Below are 13,187 nucleotides of genomic sequence, written 5' to 3' on the forward strand. Positions count from 1 at the left end.
TGAGCCTGGCAGCCCCCAGGGATTTCTTATTCTCCCTTGCACGTTTCGTTCAAGGTAGGCAATGTGCAGACTTGGGGGAGAAGTCCTAGAAATCTGTTTTTGAAACCCAATTTCAATAACCCTTCTCATTGGGCAGCACCTGCCACTCCTCACTTTCCTCAGTTCCAAACACTTCTGGGTATTCCCCGGTGATGTCTGGTTGCTGCTTGGCTTTCTCCTCTGCTGGTCAGGATCCGGTTAACGCCCGACTTCAACATCACCTGCCAACAGTCCACATGCTTTCTAGCTCCCAAAACTGTGCTGCCATTTTGCCCTGCCCTAATTTTTTTCTGCACTTGTAGGCTTATGCCCTTAAAACATAAATTCTTTTACTGCTGTTTTAGCGGGTTTGGGAAAGGAGGCAAAGGAAATGCAGGTGTTGAACATAGTGAATTTACTCTAAAATCTTCTCCGTATGTTAGTGGGGTAATTCTGTCGACTAGACAGAAAAGAGAAGCGATGATGGCAACTGGCCCAACTGTAAGATCAAGGAGGCAGTGATTTTTAAAGGCCTCAAAGTTTTCACATATGTCCACCAGTGATTCAAAATGGGTGAGACTGGGGCTCCTGGCTGGCTCGGTTGGTAGAGCGTGCAACTCGTGATCTCAGGGTCATGATTTTGAGCCCCATGTTGGGCAAAGAGTTTACTTAAGTAATTAACAAAATGGGATAAGATCAGTTAGACTTCGTAGGTGGAGCTGAGACTATTTTAACTTTCCAAAGGATTTCATACAATTTTTCTAATTTTATATTCATCACTATTCTTTTAAGAAGACAGGAGATGTAACAGTTGTCGATTCAAAAGAGCAGTGAACTTGCTGTGAAGTGTGTAAGCCTGATGATTCACAGACCCGTACCCCTGGGGCAAACAGCACATTATATGTTAGTTTAAAAAAATTTTTTTTAAAGGCAAAAAAAAAAAAAAAAAAAAGGCAGTAAACTAAGTCCAAGTTAGTCTGTGATTTAGTAGCTAGTGAGAAGCTGAGTATTAAGATTTTTCCAGGGTGGGCAAAAGGCTGAAAGAAGTCAAAGGCACAAACTTCTAGTTATGACGTAAAAGCCATGGGAGTGCGATGTATGGCCCAGTGACTGTAGTTAGTAATACTGTTGCAAATTCAAAAGTTGTTGAGAGTTAATCTTAAAAGTTCTCATCACAAGAAACAATACTGTAACTATGTATGGTGTCAGATGTTACCCAGACTATTGTGACCATTTTGCAATATATCCAAATACTAAACCATCATATTGTATCTATGAAACTAATACAGTTGAGGCTTTAACAACATGAGGGTTAGGGTTGCTGACCCCCTTGTAGCCAAAAATCCACATATAACTCCTGACCTCTCAAAAACTTAACTGCTAATAGCCAACTGATGACTGGAAGCCTTGTCCATAACATAAACAGTCAACACATAACATGTATAATGTACTGTATTCTTACAATACCATTCTCTGAAAGTTTTCATTATTTCCAGGTTACTTGGTTCATCTGTGAGTTTCTTCAAATAGGTACAAATCTCAAAAAAAAACTTTCAATGCATTTATTGAAAAAAATCCACATGGACCCATACAGTTCAAATCCATTTGTTCAAGGGTCAACTCTACCATGTTACGTGTCAATTATATCCCAGTAAGAAAATTTTTCACAAAAATTTGATTAAAAGTAAAATTGTCAATATTTTGTAAGGAATAGTTTAATGACTCCATGACTTACTGTCAGCAAAAGAATGTATCTTTTCTTTTTTCCTATATGACTCAGCTTTCATCACAAGTTTAAACAAAGGATAATGAAAAGGATGTTTAAGAGAGGGGTGTCCAAAATCAGTATTATCATGTTAACCAAATGTTTCAGGGGCTTGTGGTGATGTCTACAGATCTTGAAGAAGTGGTTAGCAGCATTCTGAATGTCAAAATTCCAGGAATGTGGATGGGTAAATCATACCCAAGCCTTAAACCACTTGGGAGCTATGTGAATGACTTCCTTTCAAGACTGAAATTCTTGCAAGTGAGTTCATCTAAACTATCATATATGGTTTCATTTCATTTTCATCAGGGTGCCTAATGTGACATTACTCTCTAGTTTTTCTGTGCATCCCAGACACAAATGACCACGACTCAGTATTGCATATAATGTATGTAACTGTTACACTGAACTGTCAAAATATGAATATGGAAAACAGAATCTCTGAAAGCTTCTTTAGGAACAGGTGTTCATATTTGGTAAACAACACACTCAAGTCAGGGATGCTAGAAGAGAGAAAACAACTGGTTGTGTTGATTTTTTACGTTAAATACTAAGCATCAAAATAGATTCCTAGAGCAGAGCACCTTAGAAAGCCAGGCAAGCTACTAGCAAGCAGCATTATCTTTTCCTTGTCCAGCATTCTTCCAGATCATGAAGTCAGTAGACTGCTGGTTCAGCCCAACACGGTAATAATCTCCATGGCGAATTGTCTTGGAAATGTTGAGTGCGCAGAAACCTGTCTCCTAATTATCCGGCAATACTGGTGCTTAACTATGTTATTAATTATATTCATTAAAAGTATTAATTTCCTACATACTGTTCATAATGCATCAAAATTGCCTGTGAGAAAATTTCTGCAGGGATAAAATGACTCAACTTCCCTTGAATAACACAGGCCATCTTGTTATGACTAGAGTTGATACTAAAGAAACAAGATTATTCTTGAACGATGAAGGTTCTACCTTGGACTCTAACAGGGAAAAGTTCTTCAAACTCATTTGACCTCTATAATTTTCTATTTAAAATCAGTAGTCAATTAGCTTCTTAAAGTATGATATGAACAGAATTATTTGGGTATCTTTGATATTTATAATATCTTAAGCTCTCACTATGGTTTCTTTAATAAGGTCTTTGTATAATACTGTGTTTCCATATGTTGGATTTTATTGTATTTTGGTAAAGTAGGTGGGAAAACTTCCAAAGGAATATTCTACTGGACAGCAATGATGAGAGAGAAAAAAATGGGAAAAATATTACCAGATGTTATAGGGATCTAGTCAACTATGGAACATGATATATTGTGCAACAACGTATATCAGATATGCATCATTGTGTGGAGCTTTTTGGAAGGAATCACTAGGCACATACAGAGACATTCACTTCTGCATTAAGCCACATTGTGACATCCCAGCTGAGACAATGCTTGTGAAATGGAAGTCAGAACATACACTGAATAAGTAGCTTTTTAAAACCTCAACAGTGTCAAGTTTTTTTCCTGAATGTGTTGGCTCACTTATGAGTCTACCTAAAGCATAACAGGGGGAGTGCTGGGGTGAATTTTATTAAGCTGTTGTTGTATTCAAAGTTGCAAGGCTGCAACCTCACGACACGTGTGCTGTGTCACCGCAGCAGTGGTACGAGGTTGGCCCTCCTCCGGTCTTCTGGCTCTCCGGCTTCTTCTTCACGCAAGCCTTCCTGACGGGTGCCCAGCAGAACTACGCCAGGAAATACACCATCCCCATCGACCTTCTCGGGTTCGACTACGAAGTGATGGAGGACAAGGAGTACAAGCACGCCCCGGAAGACGGTGAGTGCGCAGACAAAACGAGTCGGCTTCGATCCAGGTACGGAACAGAAAACGGTCTTGCTTGCTTTGCTCCACTGTCAGAATTTTCATCATCATGTATGTTACTCTCAAAGAGTTGAGGAAAAGAAATTCTTACCAACATGCACTATACTTTTACAGTCTGTCACCTTAAAAACAAATCAACAGGGGCACCTGGGTGGCTCCGTGGGTTAAAGCCTCTGCCTTCGGCTCAGGTCATGGTCCCAGGGTCCTGGGATCGAGCCCCGCATCGGGCTCTCTGCTCAGCAGGGAGCCTGCTTCCTCCTCTCTCTCTCTGCCTGCCTCTCTGCCTACTTGTCTGTCTGTCAAATAGATAAATAAAATCTTAAAAAAAAATCAACAAAGAATTCCAACCATCTTAACATCCACATAACCTCAGCAACTGTCCCGTGTCTCTCTCCCATTTATAGCAAATTTCTTCCAAGAATTGTCTTTACATGCCTCTCCAGGTTCTCACTTCCTAGTTCCCACCTACCTCGCATCCTCTCCAATAAACTGACGTTAGTAATAAACAGAGTTAGTAATGACCTCCTTATTGGCAAATCCCATGAATTCAGTCTTCGTCTTAAACTCGTAGTTCTCATCCGTGGACACCACTCTCCTTCTGAAGACATCCTTCTCCCTGGGTTTCTCCTGATTCTCTCACTGGACACATTCATGCTTCTTTGCTAGCTTTTCCTCCTCTGAATACTGGAGTTTCCAAGGACTTAATCCTGGGACAGTTGCTCTTTTCTTTTATTTTTATTCCCAACACACTCAGAATGGTCATATTGTTGAATACCCGAAGGGCATGTAAGAACCTTCTGCTAAGGTGTTGTTTATTGTTCCTTCCATTATATCAGCCTTAAAATAATACATTCTCCGTACAGCTCACTGTAACACATGCTGTAAGAGAGAGCAATAAAATATTTTTTTTAAAAAGATTTTATTTATTTATTTGACAGATCACAAGTAGGCAGAGAGGCAGGCAGAGAGAGAGAGGAGGAAGCAGGCTCCCTGCTGAGCAGAGAGCCCGATGCGGGGCTCGATCCCAGGACTCTGGGATCATGACCTGAGCCGAAGGCAGAGGCTTTAACCCACTGAGCCACCCAGGCGCCCCAATAAAATAGATATTTTAGTTCCCCTGTCCTAATAAAAGTCAAAATGTAGATAGATAAGCAATATACTAAGAAGGATAAATAATTTGGTTCCAACTAAGTTGGGTAAAAGGGAATCAGAGGGGGACATGGAGCTGCTCTGTATCACTGCTGGGTCCAGAGCGCCCCCCCACTCGGTGGAAACAAAGGCTCCGGAGAGTTAACTAACCTGCCCAGGGTGTCTCGGCCGGCAACAGACAGAGCTGACCAAAGCCCACGCCATCTGGCTTTTATGCTTCACTAGCTGCTTTCTCAAAGGCCTGCTGAGTATTTTTGTGGAAGTACAAGTTTGAAAACATTATCACCTTTCTCAAGCAAAGTTTCTTGAAGAACCTATGGTTGGCTCTAAAGTATTTAATTCAGTTGCAAGATTTTTTTTTTTTTCTAAATTCTCCTCATATCATTATGATAAAAGGCAGGGAAAATGACATTTCAATTGAAGGCTAGTTAGTATAGATGTCCCTCAGATTATAGGTTTTTTTGAACTCAGCTAAAAAACACAATTACTCAACGCATTGCCTGAAGTTTATGAACTACTTAATATTAAAGATAAAACTATTGAATTGCCAGTCATCATACACTGAACTTAGACATGGCACAAGGTCGTTGGTATCTCTTTTTACAGTGATTTACTAATTTAACCCGCAACTGTTCTTATTCAAGATCTAAATGTATCAAAATCCAAAATAATCTGGAAAATAGTGGGGCAGATATAAAGTACAGTTCAGGATCAGTGAGGACCACTCTGTGCTCTGAGATCATGCAGTGAAGCGTAGCCATCGATTAAATGAACCATTTCACAATCAGCCAAGGTCTGATTTATAATAGCTGATGGACAGTAATTCGTGAATTACTGCTGATAGACAGTAAATTGTGAATTTTATTGCTTTGTACACACACACACACACACACACACACAGATACCCACAATATAGCCTTTTTGTCATTCTTATTTTCTCCTTCCAACTTAGCTAATTACCCAAAGGAAACAGATTCCATGGAATGATTTGGAGCGATGAGCTTCTCCCAAAGAACAACTTTCTCATGGGACCGTAATGGGAGGAACCCAGATCACACCTGGGAAGAACAGGTGTTTTTTCTCCCCCAGAGTTTCTCTCTACCATGCCACCAGCCGGTCTCTTTCATACACACTTTAGTGTGTGCCTGTTTCTGGGTTCTGGGGCTCACAAAGAAGTCAGCCTTACTTACCTAGGATTAAATTGAACTTAACGAAAAAGGTCACTCTTAAAGTGACTCGTGACGTGGCCACAATGCCACTGTAAATCCATGTAAGTTTGGAATCACACATTCTAGCTGTACTTTCTAAGATTCCTCTTATCAGAATCATTAGCACTAATGGGGGACTCAGAGTCCCCAGTGACGGGCGTTATACAGCAGGAGGCAGAAAGCGGAGAGGAGCTAAAGAAGCCGCAGCCGACACCGTATGTCAGCCGCATCGCCGAGATGGCAAAGGCTGTGGCCCAGAGTAGGAGCAGCTCCGAGCCAGGACCCAGCCAGCCTCTACTTGTCCTTTCAGAGCCTTTCAGATCTTGATTCTTCCCCATGGCCTGTCCTGACCAGGAGGAAGAAAACCGTGTTTGTAGATCTCCATCGCATTTCCTGTAAAATTGTTGCTGGGTTGGAGGAAACTTTACCCTTATTGCCACTTTTCTTAGGTGTTGAAATGAACTGTTTACTTTTTCTGACTTTATCTTTCTTCCCCAAGTGGAGAACAGACCATCTGACTAGTTAAAACCAGAGATTCAGTGGGCTATGCTTACAAGTCTGTGGGGCAGGGTATCAAATGGCTCTCTTGGACCTGTCTGTAGGCTTCTGTTTTCCTATCCCTACCCATTACGGTGGCTGCCCTGGAGGCCTCAGAGAGGGCTGGAGAATGTGTGTAGGACGAGGCTACCGACCAGCCTCTCTCTCGGGCAGGTCTGTCCCCAACATCGTTCCAGGCTTAAGGTGCATTTTGCAATTCAGCTTTACCAGAATAATCGTTGAAAAGTTACTGGACAAGTGCTTCGCCAGTTAATAAAACTGGTATTTTACTCCCACTGCTCTTTCCATCAGTGGAAACTGAGAGAAGCGGAAGTCTTCCTCCCCAGGCAACATTCGTCACTAGATTAGCCACAGCGGCTCTTAAAATTAAGCTGTAATTAAAGTCCCTCAATCACACTAGCCATGTTTCAGGTCTTTAATAGCCAATGGCTACCACACTGCAAAGCACAGATATGGCTTATTTCTTTCATTACAGAAAGTCCCACTGGACGGGACGGCCCAGACGGACTTCCACACACTACCTTACAAAGCGCTTTCACTAGTACCAGCTGACTTGACCGTAACGACTCTACAAGGCAGAAAGTAGGCATTACTGTTTTGCAAATGTTTTCCAGTTGTTCTCAGAGGACCAAATATACCCAGAGTTAAATGACTTGCTCAAGGTCACACAGAGAATTAGGAACTAAGACCTAGGTCTGTGCAACCATTACACGGAATGTTTTCACGTACGTACACCTGGATTCAATTTGTGAAGCTTTACACAAAAGGACCGAGAACTGACTGCAGTTTCAGGGCTTTCCTAGTTTGTGTTCTTCAGTGGTTAGTCTATGAATTACGTTCTAGAAGGAGGTCACCCATGTGTTCTCTCAGACTAAGAAGAGATCTGGGAGTGAGGATAAATTGCGAAAGAGGGAGAGAGAAATAACTTTTATGATATTAGAGATCTGCACAAGCATATTTTCTTCACATGGTGCCTCGAAGCCACTGAGTCCCTACAACTGCATTAAGAATTTTTCCTGCAGACTTAATGGCCTCTCACATTATAACCATTGGCCAACTAAAAATATAAATCTGGTACTGTTGACCCAGACTGAGAATTTCCCATAGACTAATTTAAAATTTCTTTTATCTTCCACATCTAATCTTACTATTGAGTTGACTAGGAAGAATATAGATATTCTTAGAATCTGCATGTTAAGACAAAGCACTGAGAATACTGCTTTTACTTTAGAACAAGCCTTGGGCTGCTGACCTGGCACCATCTGCAGAGCACTCAGAGGAATTTTAGATTCAGAACTTAATCAAATACATATTTAAACAGTTGTATTAACCTGCTTCTTTTCTATTTAGGTGTTTTCATTCATGGATTATTTCTGGATGGAGCTTCCTGGAGTAGAAAGACCAAGAAACTTGCAGAATCACATCCCAAAATTCTTTATGACACAGTGCCTGTGGTTAGTATTTGATATACTAATATGGGGGTGGGGGACACTATTTTATACACGCGCACACACACACACACACACACACACGCCCACATACAGACATTCTCATCATGATAATTATGTTTTATTAAGTTCCTGCCAGCACGGAATTAATGAATGCTCAACCACAGCTCCTAGGAGAAGCACATGCTCCTCTGGTCACATTTTTGTTAACCAATCAAGACATAACTTGTTTTGTGTCTCCTTAAAAATGCCATATCTAATATATACTTTTGATTCATTAACATCGAACTCAGAGAAAACAGCATTGTAACTTATGCCTGGATGAGCCGTACAGTATTTTCTCCCTGAGGCCCAACCCAGTCTTCTTGCACTCAGGAACACTAGAGAGCATCTGAGCACTACATTTAGGGCCATTTTAAACAGGGAAATCACTAACAACAACAACAAAAATGCAAAAAACTCCTTATTGAATAACCTATCAAAATGAAACTTGTTTCCATTTACCAGAGGTGAAATAGAAAAACGGAGTGTCACCAGGTTCAACCTCAGCTGGAAAAGTACTTGTTTGGTGACTCACATTTTTTGAGGCTCTGCGTATGCTTGTGAATGATCGTACAATAGAGTACTGTTCTAGGACGATGAATAAATGTCCGTGATAAGCAGATCTGCAAATACAGAATCCAGAGAGAATGAGGACTATATACATGCATCCACATATGCATACATATTTCTTACATATACTTTGACCTAAAAATGATACTCAGAGACTAAAAGAGAACTATATGAAAGCCAACCCCATAAAAACGTGTTTGCTAGGAACCAATCTTCAGTATGGGCCAACTAAGCTATGGAAGATTTTGTTTCCATCTGTTACTGAATCATGAGAAAACGACTAGACAAATCTTCATACACTTGGAAAGGCCTGCCTGGGATGGTGCGATAAAACACAGGCTGTGCATTTACACGTATTGTTTGTGGGACCCTGGGAGCAGCTCCGACGAGCAAAAATCCTAACGGGTACAGTGAGGGACAAGCTATTCCCAGAAACCTGACCTATGTGCTAAGATACTGCGTCTGGACAGAGAGCTTTAAACAGGCGACCCAAATTCAAAGTCACAGGGAAGTTTCAAGAGTTGACTGGGGTAGACCTGGAAGCTCTTTCAAGGTAGTTCGCAGTGAATACGAAGGTATTTGTAAGTGGACGATTCTCTTACATAAGTCACTTAGTGAAAAAAATTCTCATTAAGAAAATGTGGTTTTGGCCAAGATGAAATACACTCATTAAGTGTTGTTGAGTCCTCATATTTAACTACATCCAAAAACAGCTCTATGGATTCCGCAATAATGTGGGAGACGCATACACTAACACCATTATTAACTCCTTCATACAATTTACTTAGACCTGAGAAACCTGAAAGGAAAGAGGGCTCTGAACAGTGGGCTGTCAAGCCAGCACTTTATAAGGGAAAAAGGAATCCAATTAGATTTTAAAGCAAAACACTATTTCCTCCTTATTACCGTAGTTTGTTCTTTATGCTTATTTTCAGAGACCAACCTGCCCCACGTTCTTTTGAGATTGGTTAGGTTGGTTAGGCTTAACAGTGCTTAATATTTTAGGAACTTGGCTAAGGACTTCCTAAAAATAAAGTGGGTATATTATAGGAATAAAGGAAAGCAACTAGGTTTGAAACAGCAGGATGTGTGCACTGGCCCCTTTAAAATAGCCACCTAAAATGGGGAGGTGATCGAAGCTCTAGAATCACTGACAAAATCCTTTCAGACTTTTTTGATTGGCCTGTATTAAATTAATATGGTGACATGATTATCAGTGGTGGTGGTTCCCTTTGAAAGTATGTATGATTTTGTGGTTGTTGATATAAACAGTCAAAAGTCCTCCCCAGGTAAGTATGGTGAATAGGTCAAGAGTACATAGAGAACATATTCCTTGACAGGGAAAAAAAAAATAATTATTTTTTCTCATTTAGTTGGCTCCGAAAATAGTTCTGAGAATACTAAAAAAAGAGTTTTGAGCAAAATGCCTAGGAATAAACTTACCCAAGGAAGTGAAAGACCTATACTGATGAAAGAAATTGGAAACAACACGAATGCAAAGACATCCCATGCTCAGGGGTTGGAAGAATTATAGTTAAAATGTCCACACTACCCAAAGCAATCTCCAGATTTTATGCAATCCCTATCAGAATACCAACAGCATTGTTCACAAAATTTGAATTCCAAAATTTGTATGGAAAATTAAAACACCTGAATAGCCAAAGCAATCTTGAGAAAAAAGCAGCTGAAAACCTCACAATTTCAGATTGAAACTCACCCAATCAAAACAGTATGGTACTGGCACAAAAAAAAAGATCAGTGCAGAAATAACCCTACACTTATAGGACTAATTAATCTACAACAAAGGAGTCCAGAACACACAATGGGGAAAAGACAGCCTCTTTGACAAATGTTGACAAATATGGGACCTGAAACCATAAAATGCCTAGAAGAAAACCTAGGCAGTAATCTCCTCAGCACTGGCTTTAACAACATTTTTCTAGATAGGTCACCTAAGGCAGGGGAACCAAAAATAAGCTGTTGGGACTCCATTAAAATAAAAAGCTTTTGTATAGTGAAGGAAACCATCAACAAAAGAAAAAGGCAACCTACTGAATGGGGGGTAAGACATTTGCAAATGATTCCATCCAAGAAGGGGTTAATATCCAAAGTACAGAAAGAACATATAATTCAAGAGCAAAAAAACAAAAAAAGGACAGAGGACCTGAATAGACAGTTTTCCAAAGACCACCTATAGATGGTCAACAGAAACCTGAAAAGATGCTCTTCATCACTAATCACCGGGGAACTGCAAATGAAAAAGCCACAAGGAGGTATCACCCGACGCCTGTCAGAACTGCGCATCCAAGAGGGAAGTGGAGGAAAGGAGCCCTGGCGCACTGCTGGTGCAAGCGCCGACGGGGCACCCGCTGTGCAACGGTCCGGAGGGTCCTCAAAGACTGAGAAATCCCGTATGACCCAGTAATTCCACTACTGGGGACTTCCTCAAAGGTCAACGAAAACAGAACAGTCAAGATGTGGAAGCATACCAAGAGGCTAGCAGAAGAGGAGTGGGTGAAGCTGTGGCTATGTATAAAATACTACATGTAGCCGTCTACCAGTGTATACACGTAGTATTATGCAGTATTTTCCGCCATAAAAAAGAATGAAATCTTACCATGTACAACATGGATGGACCCAGAGGATATAACGGTAAGTGAAACACGTCAGAGAAAGACAAATACCGCCTGGTTTCACTCACATGGAATCTTAAGTGAACAAGGAAAGAGACAAACAAAAAACCCCCAACTCTTCAGGACAGACAGCAAACTGGTGGCTGTCGGGGGGAAGCGGGAGGTCGAGGGGAGGGTGGATGCGATAAAGGGGACTAAGAGGCACGAACTTCTGTTATACAGTGATGAGTGCAGAGATGGAAACTCCTACACAGGGAACTCGAAGAACTATTTGGTGACATCTGGGGACTGTACGTACTTGATGAACACTGAGGGACAGAACTGCTGAAATCATTATGTTGTACATCTGAAACTAATACAACAGCAGTTAATTATAATTTTAAAAAACGATTACAAATTAAGTGTTTTGAACACTGGCAGTACTGCTAACAAAAATAAGATCTGTTTGGGCCATGGGAATTTGCAGACATAGAACTAAAATACCCTATTAGGTTCAAATGTAAGTATCGTACCTTTGACTCAAAAACACTTGCATGCACTTTCTTCCAGATGTGGCTAAAGCCCTGTAAAAGGGTAGAGATACCAGAACGACCAAGTTACGTTGCTCCACTGTACAAGACAAGTGAGCGGAGAGGAACCTTATCCACCACTGGTCATTCTACGAACTTTGTTATTGCCATGACTCTTCCCTCTGACCGACCCGTGGAGCACTGGATTGGACGGGGTGTGGCACTATTATGTCAGCTTAATTCGTAATTCGAAGACACCTGTTCCTATTTCTTGTTCAATGGTTAGGAAGAAAATATAAACAATTTGGCTTACGTAGATTTCCCCTAAAGCTGTACTTAATTATAGATTTATGTGCAAATGCAGCCTGTATTTTTAAAATGCCTCCTACTTCAGTGTAAGGAATGTTCTGAAATAAAGACTAAAGAAAACACACTGGTGTATTTGCTCTTTTTGAATAACTTTATTTTGGGAGAGTTCCATAAGCATCAGGAACATACATAAAATGACACACCACTGTTGACAATGAAAAAAAAAAAAAAAACAGCATTGGATCATTTCCAGCTTTATAAATTTTTTAAAAATGATTCAGTTACAACAAAAAAAAAGTTTAGATATTTTAGCAAGTATCACCTTGCAGGACCATAATCATATTTAAGCCACTGACGTAGTTAATGGAAAAAATTCACACTGCATCTAGTTACTATAGTATTTCTACGCATAATCACAGCTGATTGAATGCAATGTGATATACACCAAAATTCATATGGATGTCACACAGTGACAGCATTGTACAAGTAACATGAATGACCTCCAACAAACACACGTTAAATCAGACTGGTCAAGCTAAATGGAATGTTGGAGCCAAACAGAAATGTTGTGGAATTCAGATTGTCTAGTAAGACTTGAAACTATTCACTAGAACGATGTGGAAACTAAATACTGGTGGAACCCTAACAAAATACTAGCAGCAACTGTTACAGCCCTCTTAATAGGTTAAAAAAATCTAGCAAATGAAGAGAATACCATTTTTTAGAGAATATAAAACTTTATATACTTCAGCAGAACTTGCTTGCTTTAAACCAGACCTGTAAGACTGGGAACATATTCCCACTGTTGCTTCTCATAAAAGTTTTAAAATTAAGCAGATTTAATGCTGGAATGCAGAATCCTCCTTGGGTATAAAAATGCAAAAAGGAACTAGAAATATATCTTGGTTCAGAAAGCAAGATATTTTAATCACTTGAAGTTGGCAGTACGAAATCAAATATCAGCACCTTGTAGCGGGGTTGCTTGCAGGGCCAAGCAGGGAGATGAGGGCTGTGCTCACTCAGTGCCCAACGCTGAAAATATTCTAGGTAAAAACTCCTACTTATTACAGGAGGCCATGGAGAAAGCCGGAAATAATTTTTCAAATTCAGGCATAAATTCAGAAAA

General features: G+C 40.4%; 1 protein-coding gene across 1 annotated transcript in view; it reads left to right on the top strand.

Annotated features, from left to right (window-relative positions):
• Window positions 1–12,183, top strand: part of DNAH7 (dynein axonemal heavy chain 7) — a 263,533-nt gene extending 251,350 nt beyond the window's left edge. The window contains exons 62-65 of the mRNA XM_059168545.1: window positions 1,892–2,044; window positions 3,413–3,590; window positions 7,901–8,004; window positions 11,793–12,183. Coding sequence (XP_059024528.1) covers window positions 1,892–2,044; window positions 3,413–3,590; window positions 7,901–8,004; window positions 11,793–11,999 — 642 coding nt within the window. The 3' untranslated portion in view covers window positions 12,000–12,183. The remainder of the gene's footprint in view (window positions 1–1,891; window positions 2,045–3,412; window positions 3,591–7,900; window positions 8,005–11,792) is intronic.
• Window positions 12,184–13,187: the final 1,004 nt, after the last annotated feature.

This window comes from Mustela lutreola, chromosome 3 (genome assembly GCF_030435805.1).
Source record: "Mustela lutreola isolate mMusLut2 chromosome 3, mMusLut2.pri, whole genome shotgun sequence".
Lineage (NCBI taxonomy): Eukaryota > Metazoa > Chordata > Mammalia > Carnivora > Mustelidae > Mustela > Mustela lutreola.